Source organism: Cottoperca gobio, unplaced genomic scaffold (genome assembly GCF_900634415.1).
Source record: "Cottoperca gobio unplaced genomic scaffold, fCotGob3.1 fCotGob3_284arrow_ctg1, whole genome shotgun sequence".
Taxonomy (NCBI): Eukaryota; Metazoa; Chordata; class Actinopteri; order Perciformes; family Bovichtidae; genus Cottoperca; species Cottoperca gobio.
Genome location: NW_021166894.1, coordinates 179,668 through 192,500, shown reverse-complemented (window position 1 = coordinate 192,500; position 12,833 = coordinate 179,668). Strand labels below are relative to the sequence as shown.

The 12,833-nt window shown below is 41.4% G+C and overlaps 1 protein-coding gene across 1 annotated transcript in view; it reads right to left on the bottom strand.

Annotated features, from left to right (window-relative positions):
* Positions 1-12,161, bottom strand: part of zdhhc1 (zDHHC palmitoyltransferase 1) — a 16,359-nt gene extending 4,198 nt beyond the window's left edge. Inside the window, 6 exon segments of the mRNA XM_029427017.1 lie at positions 3,710-3,865; positions 4,072-4,196; positions 8,854-8,955; positions 10,037-10,212; positions 10,657-10,870; positions 11,588-12,161. Coding sequence (XP_029282877.1) covers positions 3,710-3,865; positions 4,072-4,196; positions 8,854-8,955; positions 10,037-10,212; positions 10,657-10,869 — 772 coding nt within the window. The 5' untranslated portion in view covers position 10,870; positions 11,588-12,161.
* Positions 12,162-12,833: the final 672 nt, after the last annotated feature.

Below are 12,833 nucleotides of genomic sequence, written 5' to 3'. Positions count from 1 at the left end.
TGTTCCCGTCAGATTTGGACAAACATTCGTTGTCACGCCTGCCAGCTTGTCTCATTTCAGTCCCAACTTGTCCACACATGCATTTACCTCCGTGAACAAATCAGTCCCTGTTGTCCCTTTCATTGACTGCATGGCTGCCAGCTCAGACCGTCATTTTGAAGTCCTTAGTTATCCCACGTAGGAAGATGAGTAGCTGGGCGGTGTCACGTACATGGCAGCTCTCATCCAAAGCTCTTGCGATGTCCTTAATCCTCCTCCTCCTCAGGAGAGGGGCACATTCTCAAATGTCCTCCTTTTTCTCCGGATGTTGGTGTTTGTTGGACTCTGCAGCATTAATATATCTAATATTATTAAATATAATATAAGATATTAATGCTGCAGAGTCCAACAAACACTCCTTAATAAACTCTCTGAAAAGACTTTACCTATTCTAGTGATTTTGTGGGATAAGACGTAACTTGTCTCTGGATGTGCAATGTTTTGTAAAAAGTCCTTGTTGGATTTGCAGCTTAGCTAGCAAAGCACCCTGACTCCTTTGCCCGCTCTTCATCAGACAAGTTCTTGAATTTCTCTGCGTGTTTGGTCTCGTAGTGGCGACTCAAATTGTAACCCACACAACGTGTGTAAACTAAGCACACGGCTTTACTTCTGACTTCGGTAAATAAATACTTAGCGGTCCGTGTCTTCTTGAAAACGTGACTTTCAGTATCAATGTTAACATGAGGTGACATTTTAAAGCTAACTCACGTCTCTTGTTAGCGCCGTCTACTGTTTGCCAAAACGTTACAGTGAAGGTGCGAACACTGCAGGCACGCCCACACGCACGTCCATCCACCCATCGTCTACCGCTTAACCGGGATCGGGTCGCGGGGGAAGCAGCTCCAGTAACGAACCCCAATCTTCCCTTCTCCGGGCCACATCCTCCAGCTCCGACTAGGGGAACCTGAGGCGTTCCCAGTCCAGTGAGGAGATATAATCTCTCCACCGAGTCCTGGGTCTTCCCCGGGGTCTCCTCCCAGCTGGACATGCCTGGAACACCTCCCTAGGTGCCCGAACCGCCTCAACTGGCTCCTTTCAACGTAAAGGAGCAGCGGCTCTACTCCGAGTCTCTCACGGATGGCTGAGCTTCTCACCCTATCTCTAAGGGAGACGCCAGCCACCAGTCTGAGAAAACCCATTTCGGCCGCTTGTACCCGTGATCTCGTTCTTTTGGTCATGACCCAGCCTTCATGACCATAGGTGAGGGTAGGAACGAAGATCGACAGGTATATTGAGAGCTTCGCCTTCTGGCTCAGCTCTCTTTTCGTCACAACTGTGCGGTAAAGTGACTGTAATACCGCCCCGCTGCTCCGATTCTCCGGCCAATCTCTCACTCCATCGTCCTCTCACTCGCGAACAAGACCCCGAGGTACTTGAACTCCTTCACTTGGGGTAAAGGCTCATTCCCTGCCCGGAGTAGGCAATCCACCAGTTTCCTGCTAAGAGCCATGGCCTCAGATTTTGAGGTGCTGATCACACTCTCTGGTCCCCCTTTTTAAATAGGGGAACCACCACCCCGGTCTGCCAACCCCTAGGCACTGTCCCGGACTTCCACGAAATGTTGACGAGGCGTGTCAACCAAGACAGCCCCTCAACACCCAAAGCCTTCAGCATTTCTGGACGGATCTCATCAACCCCTGCGGCTTTGCCACTGTGGAGTTGTTTGACTACCTCAGTGACTTCCATCAGGGAAATTGACGATGATCCCCCATCAGCTTCCAGGTCTGCCTCTACCATAGAGAGCGTGTTAGTTGGATTCAGGAGTTCCTCAAAGTGCTCCTTCCACCAGCCGATAACCTTCTCAGTCAAAGTCAGCAGGGTCCCACCTTTTCTGTACACAGCTTGGATGGTTCCTCGCTTCCCCCTCCTGAGGTGCCTTCTCCATAGCTTCTCCAAACTTCTCCCACACCCGCTGCTTTGCCTCTGACACGGCAGAGGCTGCCACCCTTCTAGTCCTTCGGTACCCTGCAACTGTTTCCGGAGTCCTTCCGGGTAACATAACCCGGAAGGACTCCTTCTTCAGTCGGACGGTTTCCCTGACCACTGGGGTCCTCCACGGTGTTCGAGGGTTACCGCCCCTTGAGGCACCTAAGACCTTGAGACCACAGCTCATCACCACAGCTTCAGCAATAGAGGTTTTGAACATCGCCCACTCAGGTTCAATGCCCCCAACCTCCACAGGGATGTCTGAAAAGCTCCGCCGGAGGTGTGAGTTGAAGATCCCCAGGACAGGGGCTTCATCCAGACGTTCCCAGTTCACCCGCACTACCGGTTTGAGTTTACCAGGTCTGTCCAGAGTCTTCCCCCACCCCTTGATCCAACTCACCACCAGATGGTGATCAGTCGACAGCTCCGCCCCTCTCTTCACCCGAGTGTCCAAAACATGCGGCCTCAGATCAGATGATACGATTACAAAATCGATCATTGACCTTTGGCCAAGGGTGCTCTGGTACCACGTGCACTTATGAGATCCTTATGTTCGAACATGGTGTTTGTTATGGCTATTCCATGACTAGCACAGAAGTCCAACAACAAACGACCGTTCGGGTTTAGATCAGGGAGGCCCTTCCTCCCAATCACGCCTCTCCAGGTGTCTCCATCGTTTCCCACGTGTGCGTTGAAGTCTCCCAGCAAGACTACGGAGTCCCCTACTGGAGCCCCCTGCAGGGCTCCATTCAGGGTCTCCAAGAAGGCCGAATACTCCGAACTGCGGTTTGGGGCATAGGCACAAACAACAGTCAGAGTTTCCCCCCCCATAACCCGAAGGCGTAGGGAGGCGACCGTCTCGTCCACCAGGGTAAACGCCAACGTAGCGCCGCTCAGCCGGGGGCTAGTGAGTATCCCCACCCCGGCCCACACCTTGGGCAACTCCGGAGAAGAATAGAGTCCAACCCCTATCCAGGAGTACGGTTCCAGAGCCAAGACTGTGCCTAGAGGTAAACCCACCAGATCCAACTGGTAGCGATCCACCTCCCACACTAGTTACAGGCTCCTTCCCCCACAGAGAGGTGACGTTCCAAGTCCCCAGCCTCTGCTGCCCGGGTCTGGTCCGTTGAGGTCCCTGACCATCACTGCCACCCGTGTGACAGCGCACCCAACCCCAGCGGTTTTTCCCATGAGTGGTGGGCCCACAGGATGGATGGATGGGAGGCACCACGTAGCTTCTTCGGGCTGTGCCTGACGGGGGCTAGTATTTTAAATGAATCTTTATTTTGTTTAGTTATTATGATTTAGGATGTGGCCCGGAGAAGGGAAGATTGGGGTTCCTTACTGGAGCTGCTGCCCCCGCGACCCAATCCCGGATAAGCGGTAGACGATGGATGGATGGATGGATTATGATTTAGCTGTATGTATCTAATATCACAAGTGACAGCTGCCTCAGGAGGCAGCAGATACATCAAAACAACACAAAGATCGTATCGGCCGACAGAGTTCATCCATGATCGGGAATGTAATATCGGCGTCAATAAAACAGACAGGTGAACACACAGACAGTGGTGTGTGTGTCGTTGTATAGATTACGGCGTAAAAAAACGCACATTTTGACGATATTGTGGCAATATGTTGTAGTTAATGTCATGAATGGCCTTCCATACCACCTTCAGTGTGGACACTGAGCAGACAGGTCTGTGTGTGTGTGTGTGTGTGTGTGTGTGTGTGTGTGTCTCACGGAGGTAGATGTGGAAGCAGAGCAGGTGACAGAGCAGCACAGAGGACAGCAGAGCCAGAGCGATGGTGACGGCAGCCAGACCAGGAATCACTGCTGCTGCTGAGCGGAGCGGAGCCACCGGCAGGAAGACGAACCACACAGCTGTCTCATTCCTCACTACACGCACACACACACATAAAGAGACACACGCACACACAGACACACACACGGAGATACAGACACATAGAGACACACACACACACACACACACAGTTAACTGCCAACATTGTGTTTTATTCTGAGGGACCCTTGAGTCCAGATCACATCTTCCTGCCATGCTGAAACTGAGGTATGAAGGTCAGAGGTCAGGGGTCAGGTCTTACCCAGGAAGTGTTTGTCAGTGCGCAGTTTGGACGGGTCCAGAAAGAACTCGATGAAGACGTACGTGGCGACGACCAGAACCAGACAGACACCCAGCAGAGCGGAGAGCACACTGTGGAGGAACAGCCTGCACACGCAGGGGACACGCAGGGGAAATACAGGGGACACACACAGGACTTACAGCTTCAGATATCAATAATATCAGAACATGTTACATGTCAAAATAGAGATATAACAGGGCTGGAACATGAAAGAAGAACATAAATTTGAAGATTAGAAGAAGATCTAAATTTAAAGAGAAGAACATGATTTGAAGAGAAGAACATGATTTGAAGTGTAGAAGAAGAACATGATTTGAAGAGTAGAAGAAGAACATGATTTGATGAGGAGAAGAACATGATTTGAAGAGTAGAAGAAGAACATGATTTGAAGAGTGGTAGAACATGATTTGAAGAGTAGAAGAAGAACATGATTTGATGAGGAGAAGAACATGATTTGAAGAGTAGAAGAAGAACATGATTTGAAGAGTGGTAGAACATGATTAGAAGAGTAGAAGAAGAACATGATTTGAAGAGAAGAACATGATTAGAAGAGTAGAAGAATGACATGATTTGAAGAGTAGAACATGATTTGAAGAACATGATTTGAAGAGTAGAACATGATTTGAAGAGTAGAAGAAGAACATGATTTGAAGAGTAGAAGAACAAAATTCGAAGAGAAGAACATGATTTGAAGAGTAGAAGAAGAACATGATTTGAAGAGTAGAAGATGATTTGAAGAAGATGATTTGAAGAGTAGAAGAACATGATTTGAAGTGTAGAAGAAGAACATGATTTGAAGAGTAGAAGAAGAACATGATTTGAAGTGTAGTAGAAGAAGAACATGATTTGAAGAGTAGAAGAAGAACATGATTTGAAGAGTAGAAGAAGAACATGATTTGATGAGGAGAAGAACATGATTTGAAGAGTAGAAGAAGAACATGATTTGAAGAGTGGTAGAACATGATTTGAAGAGTAGAAGAAGAACATGATTTGATGAGGAGAAGAACATGATTTGAAGAGTAGAAGAAGAACATGATTTGAAGAGTGGTAGACATGATTAGAAGAGTAGAAGAAGAACATGATTTGAAGAGAAGAACATGATTAGAAGAGTAGAAGAATGACATGATTTGAAGAGTAGAACATGATTTGAAGAACATGATTTGAAGAGTAGAACATGATTTGAAGAGTAGAAGAACATGATTTGAAGAGTAGAAGAACAAAATTCGAAGAGAAGAACATGATTTGAAGAGTAGAATAACATGATTTGAAGTGTAGAAGAAGAAGAACATGATTTGAAGAGTAGAAGAAGAACATGATTTGAAGAGTAGAAGATGATTTGAAGAACATGATTTGAAGAGTAGAAGAACATGATTTGAAGTGTAGAAGAAGAACATGATTTGAAGAGTAGATGAAGAACATGATTTGAAGTTTAGAAGAAGAACATGATTTGAAGAGAAGAACATGATTTGAAGTTTAGAAGAACATGATTTGAAGAGTAGAAGAAGAACATGATTTGAAGTGTAGTAGAAGAAGAACATGATTTGAAGAGTAGAATAACATGATTTGAAGAGTAGAAGAAGAACATGATTTGAAGTGTAGTAGAAGAAGAACATGATTTGAAGAGTAGTAGAAGAAGAACATGATTTGAAGAGTAGAATAACATGATTTGATGAGAAGAAGAACATGGTTTGAAGTGTAGAAGAACATGATTTGAAGAGTGGAAGAACATGATTTGAAGAGTAGAAGAACATGATTTGAAGAGTAGAAGAACATGATTTGAAGAGTAGAAGAACATGATTTGAAGTGTAGAAGAAGAACATGATTTGAAGAGTAGAAGAAGAACATGATTTGATGAGGAGAAGAACATGATTTGAAGAGTAGAAGAAGAACATGATTTGAAGAGTGGTAGAACATGATTTGATGAGGAGAAGAACATGATTTGAAGAGTAGAAGAAGAACATGATTTGAAGAGTGGTAGAACATGATTAGAAGAGTAGAAGAAGAACATGATTTGAAGAGAAGAACATGATTAGAAGAGTAGAAGAATGACATGATTTGAAGAGTAGAACATGATTTGAAGAACATGATTTGAAGAGTAGAACATGATTTGAAGAGTAGAAGAAGAACATGATTTGAAGAGTAGAAGAACAAAATTCGAAGAGAAGAACATGATTTGAAGAGTAGAATAACATGATTTGAAGTGTAGAAGAAGAAGAACATGATTTGAAGAGTAGAAGAAGAACATGATTTGAAGAGTAGAAGATGATTTGAAGAACATGATTTGAAGAGTAGAAGAACATGATTTGAAGAGTAGAAGAAGAACATGATTTGAAGAGTAGACAAAGAACATGATTTGAAGTTTAGAAGAACATGATTTGAAGTTTAGAAGAAGAACATGATTTGAAGTTTAGAAGAACATGATTTGAAGAGTAGAAGAAGAACATGATTTGAAGTGTAGTAGAAGAAGAACATGATTTGAAGAGTAGAATAACATGATTTGAAGAGTAGAAGAAGAACATGATTTGAAGTGTAGTAGAAGAAGAACATGATTTGAAGAGTAGAATAACATGATTTGATGAGAAGAAGAACATGGTTTGAAGTGTAGAAGAACATGATTTGATGAGAAGAAGAACATGGTTTGAAGTGTAGAAGAACATGATTTGAAGAGTGGAAGAACATGATTTGAAGAGTAGAAGAACATGATTTGAAGAATAGAAGAACATGATTTGAAGTGTAGAAGAATAATAACATGATTTGAAGAGTAGAAGATGATTTGAAGAACATGATTTGAAGTTTAGAAGAACATGATTTGAAACAAAAGTCGAGAAATCTTGAAAGTAAATAGCGTTCCACTAAATTGGAAGAATCTCGTTTAGTCTGGTTAGATCATCTTAAAACGTATAAGAAGGCTCTCCGTAATGCCAGAGCAGCTTATTACTCTTCCTTAATTAAGAAAATAAGAACAACCCCAGGTTTCTTTTCAGCACTGTAGCCAGGCTGACAGAAAGTCACAGCTCTACAGAGCCTTCTATTCCTATATCTCTCAGTAGTGACGACTTCATGAGCTTCTTTAACCATAAAATTATAATTATTAGAGACAAAAACAGGGTTCTGTACTTGGACCGATTCTATTCACCTTATATATGCTTCCTTTGGGCAATATTATAAGGAACCACTCTATAAACTTTCATTGTTATGCGGATGATACCCAATTATATCTATCAATTAAACCAGATGAAACCAATCAATTGGCTAAACTTCAAGCCTTAAGGACATAAAAACTTGGATGTCTAGCAACTTTTTGATGTTAAACACAGACAAAACTGAAGTTATTATACTTGGCCCTAAACGCCTCCAAAACGCATTTTCTAATGACATAGAAGCTCTGGATGGCATTAACTTGGCCTCCAGCACCACTGTAAGGAATCTTGGCGTCATCTTTGATCAAGATCTGTCATTTAACTCCCACATAAAACAAATCTCAAGGACTGCCTTCTTTCATCTACGTAACATTGCAAAAATAAGACGCATCCTGTCTCAAAATGATACCGAAAAACTAGTCCATGCATTTGTTACTTCAAGGCTGGATTACTGCAACTCATTGTTATCAGGTTGTCCCAAAAAGTCGCTTAAGACTCTTCAGTTGATCCAAAATGCAGCGGCAAGTGTATTGACAGGAATTAGGAAACGGGATCATATTACTCCTGTATTAGCTGCTCTGCACTGGCTCCCGGTAAAATACAGAATAGAATTCAAAATCCTTCTCCTGACTTACAAATCAATTAATGGTGAGGCTCCAGCATATCTTAAAGATCTCATAGTACCTTATAAACCAACTAGAGCATTGCGCTCCCAGACTGCAGGGTTACTTGTAGTTCCTAGAGTCTCTTAAGAGTACAATGGGAGCCAGAGCCTTCAGCTATCAAGCTCCTCTCCAGTGGAACCAGCTTCCAGTTTGTGTTCGGGAGGCAGACACACTCTCCACATTTAAGAGTAGGCTGAAGACTTTCCTTTTTGATAAAGCTTATAGTTAGGGCTGGCTCAGGTTTCCCCTGGATCAGCCCCTAGTTATGCTGCTATAGGCTTAGACTGCCGGGGGACACCTCCCTGCTCTCTTCTTCTCCCTCTCTATCTGTATGCATTTATGTAAATGTATGTTACTAACTCATCATCCGGGGTATCATCGCCAGAGTGTCTGTCTCTCATGTGGCAGGTTGCCACTGATAAAGTTTACGTCAGGATCATGAATCGTGGCTGTGCCTGCTGACCTGGTCTTGCTGGACACCGGGAAGCCTTATTGACATTTTACTGGATTCATCCAAACTTTCTCTTTTTTTTTTCCAACACAACATAATTTCTGTCAAATGTTGTATTTGTACTATGTTGTTTATCCTGTACACACGACATCTATTGCACGTCTGTCCGTCCTGGGAGAGGGATCCCTCCTCAGTTGCTCTCTCTGAGGTTTCTTCCATTTTTCCCCCTTTAATTTTGGGGTTTCTTTTAGGAAGTTTTTCCTTGTGCGATGCGAGGCTCTAAGGACAGAGGGTGTCGTAACCTGTACAGTCTGTAAAGCACACTGAGACAAATAAATTTGATTTGATTTGATTTGATTTGAAGAAGAACATGATTTGAAGAGTAGTAGAAGAACATGATTTGAAGAGTAGAATAACATGATTTGAAGAGTAGAAGAACATGATTTGATGAGTGGAAGACGATCATGATTTGAAGAAGAAGCCTCACCTGTAGTTTCTGCTCCCCACACAGTTGTTGAGCCAGCGGCAGTGATGGTCGAAGTTGGACACACACTTGTTACAGGCGCTGCAGTGCTTCGACTTCGGACCGCTGAAACAACACATACTCTTATATTAGATATATATCTTCACATATATTATATATAAATATATACAGTACAAGTTTTGCTGCACTGCTTTTCTCCGACAGCTGTAGAGGCTTCATGCATTACAATAACAACAGTAAAACAGCCTGGGACATTTTTATACTTGTAATACTTTATTATACTTTTACAATGCAGGACTTTTAGCAGCTGCTGTTTAATTGGGAGTGGCATGTGACAGCGTTACTTAATTAGCTTACAAAATAAATGTAATTATAATCCGTTACAGTTACTGAGAATTAATATGTAATTAAATGACAGTTGCTAATCAAAGAGGTTCAGCTGAATAGATTGTTTTCAGTAAAAAGCTTATATGTAGAATAAACATTTATTATGTTGCTTTGCATCTTTTCGTCGTACAGAAATGTTTTCTGTTGGAACAACGCGGGTCAGCAAAGACGAAAAGTAATCAGATGTAATAAGTTACTTTGATGGAGTAATTAAAACAGTTACCAGGATAACTTCTAAGATTCTTCCAAAAATGGATTTTAAAAAGGTTTATTTTCTCCAGAAGCAGCTGGATGTGGCTTCGGATCCCAACACTAATCCTGCACACCAAGTTCAGGTCGTGTCAAGAGTTACTGAGTGATTTTTAAATGTCATTTTGTCTTCAATTTATGTTTGTGAGAAATAAAAAGGCAGTTGGCCGAAGCCGACCAACTTTATTTATGTACCAGGCAGCAATTTTATTTGTTGTGGAACTTGAACTTCTGGAAGTCACTGAGAATCGAGAAACATTTTAGTAAAAAGTGTTTATTTATGCAGTTTTAGCATTAATAAATGTTCCTTTTTGTTTTAGCTTTGACTTTGATAGAACGTTTTGAAATATAAAAACTTCATAATCTAATACACACTTCCTCTGCTTTCATGCCGTTCTTAACCTGACTATTATTATTATCTAACCCATTTTCTGAATCCAAAGTCTTATTATTTATTTATAATATTTAGAGATACAAGCCGTAATATTTAGAAATAATAGTTGTGATATTTAGAGATAAAACATTAGTAATAAAGTTTAGAGGTACTCACACGTCGACCTGGCAGAGGTAGCAGTGGCAGTTCTCGATGACGTGAGCGTGTTTGGAGCGGTCGAACACGGGAACCGGACCTTTATCGCTCTTCGTCCTGACGTTGTAGTCGGCCGGGTTGATGGACACGGCCATCAGATGCACACACAGGTGACCGACGAACATGACGCCCGTACACTGACGCACGCATCAGGAACAAACAGCTCATTCAGGTACCTCATGTAAAATGTCTATTCATCAGTTTCTGTGGAAAAACTAACACCAGCTACTAATAATGAATAGAAACTACAACAAAATCTGAATCACCTACGTTTCTGTAAAACCAATAAATAAAACAAAATATTAAGAAACTGTTCAAATATAATCTGACATTTCAAGAATTAAAGGAACAAACAGGAATACAAACAAAGCCAAATATGATTATTATTTATATGAATGAAGGCGTGTTCTTTGTTTTACTTATACTGTATGAAAGAATGTGTTTATATTTTAAACAGATGTGTCAATAAATAAAAAGTTTAACTTTCACCCGTTTAGTACTTTGTCAGAGAATTAAAACCTTTCTGAATATTAGACTTTATCTTATTTATTTTGCTTGTTTTACCGCCGCTGTAAGGATACGATATAGCCTGCGGGGATCCAGTGCGCGGGCAGCAGGGGGATGAACACTCCGAAGCCGGTGACGGCGAAGTAAACGTAGAGCAGCCAGGCGAGCAGCTGGAAGGGGTGCGGCGGCCAGCTCCAGCCGTTGGTCCGCGAACAGAGCGGCACGTCGGCTGGGTGGTCGTCAGCGACCGGCGCCGTGCGGTTCGGGTTCTTACTGCACACGTCCATCCTGCACACAACATCAACATACCTTCATCATGTTTTCATGGTATTTAACAGAAACATCTCAAAACATCACACAGCAAAACTGCATTCACCAATTTATTCATCAACTCAATTACATTATTTTCATAATGTATTAATCTGCTGGTTAGTTTCTACATTAATGGTTTGGTGTATAAAATGTGAGGAAATAGTGAAAAATGTATAGTAAGTCCAAAGATATTCACTTTAATATAAAACAGAGAAAGCAGCAGATCTCCATATTTGAGGCTGAAAACAAACTTTAAAGACATTTCTGCAGGTAATATTTCTTTAACGGTTAATCGATCATCAAACCAGTTGGTAGTTAGTATATCTTAGTGTTTTATCATTTCATAGACCTTTTCTATTCTTGGTTTTTGCAATATATTATTTATTTATTTTCTCTGACTACGTCTATGTAATGCATCAATGCACTAAAGCAAATTCCTTGTAAATGAAGACCTGCCCGTCAATAAACCACATTCAGTTATTTTGTGCACATGATAATAAACCTTGCAACGTGATTAATCAAGAGAGTAATCAGCAGATTCATCCATAAAGAAAATACCTGCAGCCTTATGTTACCTATGTTCTTATGTTTATGTCTATATTTTGTCTTTAAATATACAGCACTTTGAGTTTACGTGTAATAAAATGTGCTGTTTAGATGTAAATGCCCACAGACTTGAAACATGCACCTCACCTGTTTATCAACGCGGGTTAACGGGCCCTCCGCTCCGCTGCATCTCTCCCCAGAGTCCGGGCCTGGCCGGCGGTGTGGAGCCCTGCCCTCACCCCGGCCCGGGAGGACCAGGCTGCTGCTCAGCTCAACCCGACACACAGGCTCTGTTCAGAGAACACAGACCCGGCTCAGACGTCCCAGTCCAGGCTGTTACCTCACATCCATCCCGTGAAACACCGGGCAGTTAGCTAGCTGCTAACCGTCTCCGCCCCGCTGAGTCTGCGGGTGTTCAGTGACTCTTATCCGGATAAAATGTAGATTACACGGTGCTAAACTAATCACCACTAGCCTCGTCAGCCGGATACCGCTACAGCCATGCTAGCTAGCTAACACCGACAGGCAGTGAGGCTGTGACCGGGGGCGCGGAATAGACTCCGGGCCTAAACTTTTAACATTTAACGCAGATAATAATTTTAAATATTTATTTTAACAGCCGCTGGAGACTCAACTGTAATCTGACGAGCTAGTTAGCCTGTTAGCATGACTGCCGCGTCCCAACGTCTCCCAGGTCTGTACACCGTTTCCTTGGTAACGCTCCAGGTCCGCTCTGATTGGCTCACTGACACTCACGTGTGAATAAAGTGTGCACGCAGTGTCCAGCAGGGAGCGGCAGCTGCACGGACACGTAAACAACAAGCTGAATAAAATCAATAAAGTGAAACTTGGATTTTATTAGTAAATAAACAGGTGTTTACACTGACCAATCCCTGAATACAATGACACAAAACTCATCACACACAGCTCTGTGTAATATAAACATATACAAACTGTGTGTTTTCTGTGTTATGACTACATTTACAGTATATATATATATATATGTATATATATACATATATATATATATATATATATGTATATGCATATATATATATATATATATATATATATATATATATATATATGTATATACATATATATATATATATATATATATGTATATGCATATATATATATATATATATATATATATATATATATATATATATATATGTATATGCATATATATATATATATATATATATATATATATATATATATATATATATATATATATATATATATATATATATATATGCATATATATATATATATATATATATATATATATATATATATATATATGTATATGCATATATATATATATATGTATATACATATATATATATATATATATATGTATATGCATATATATATATATATATATGTA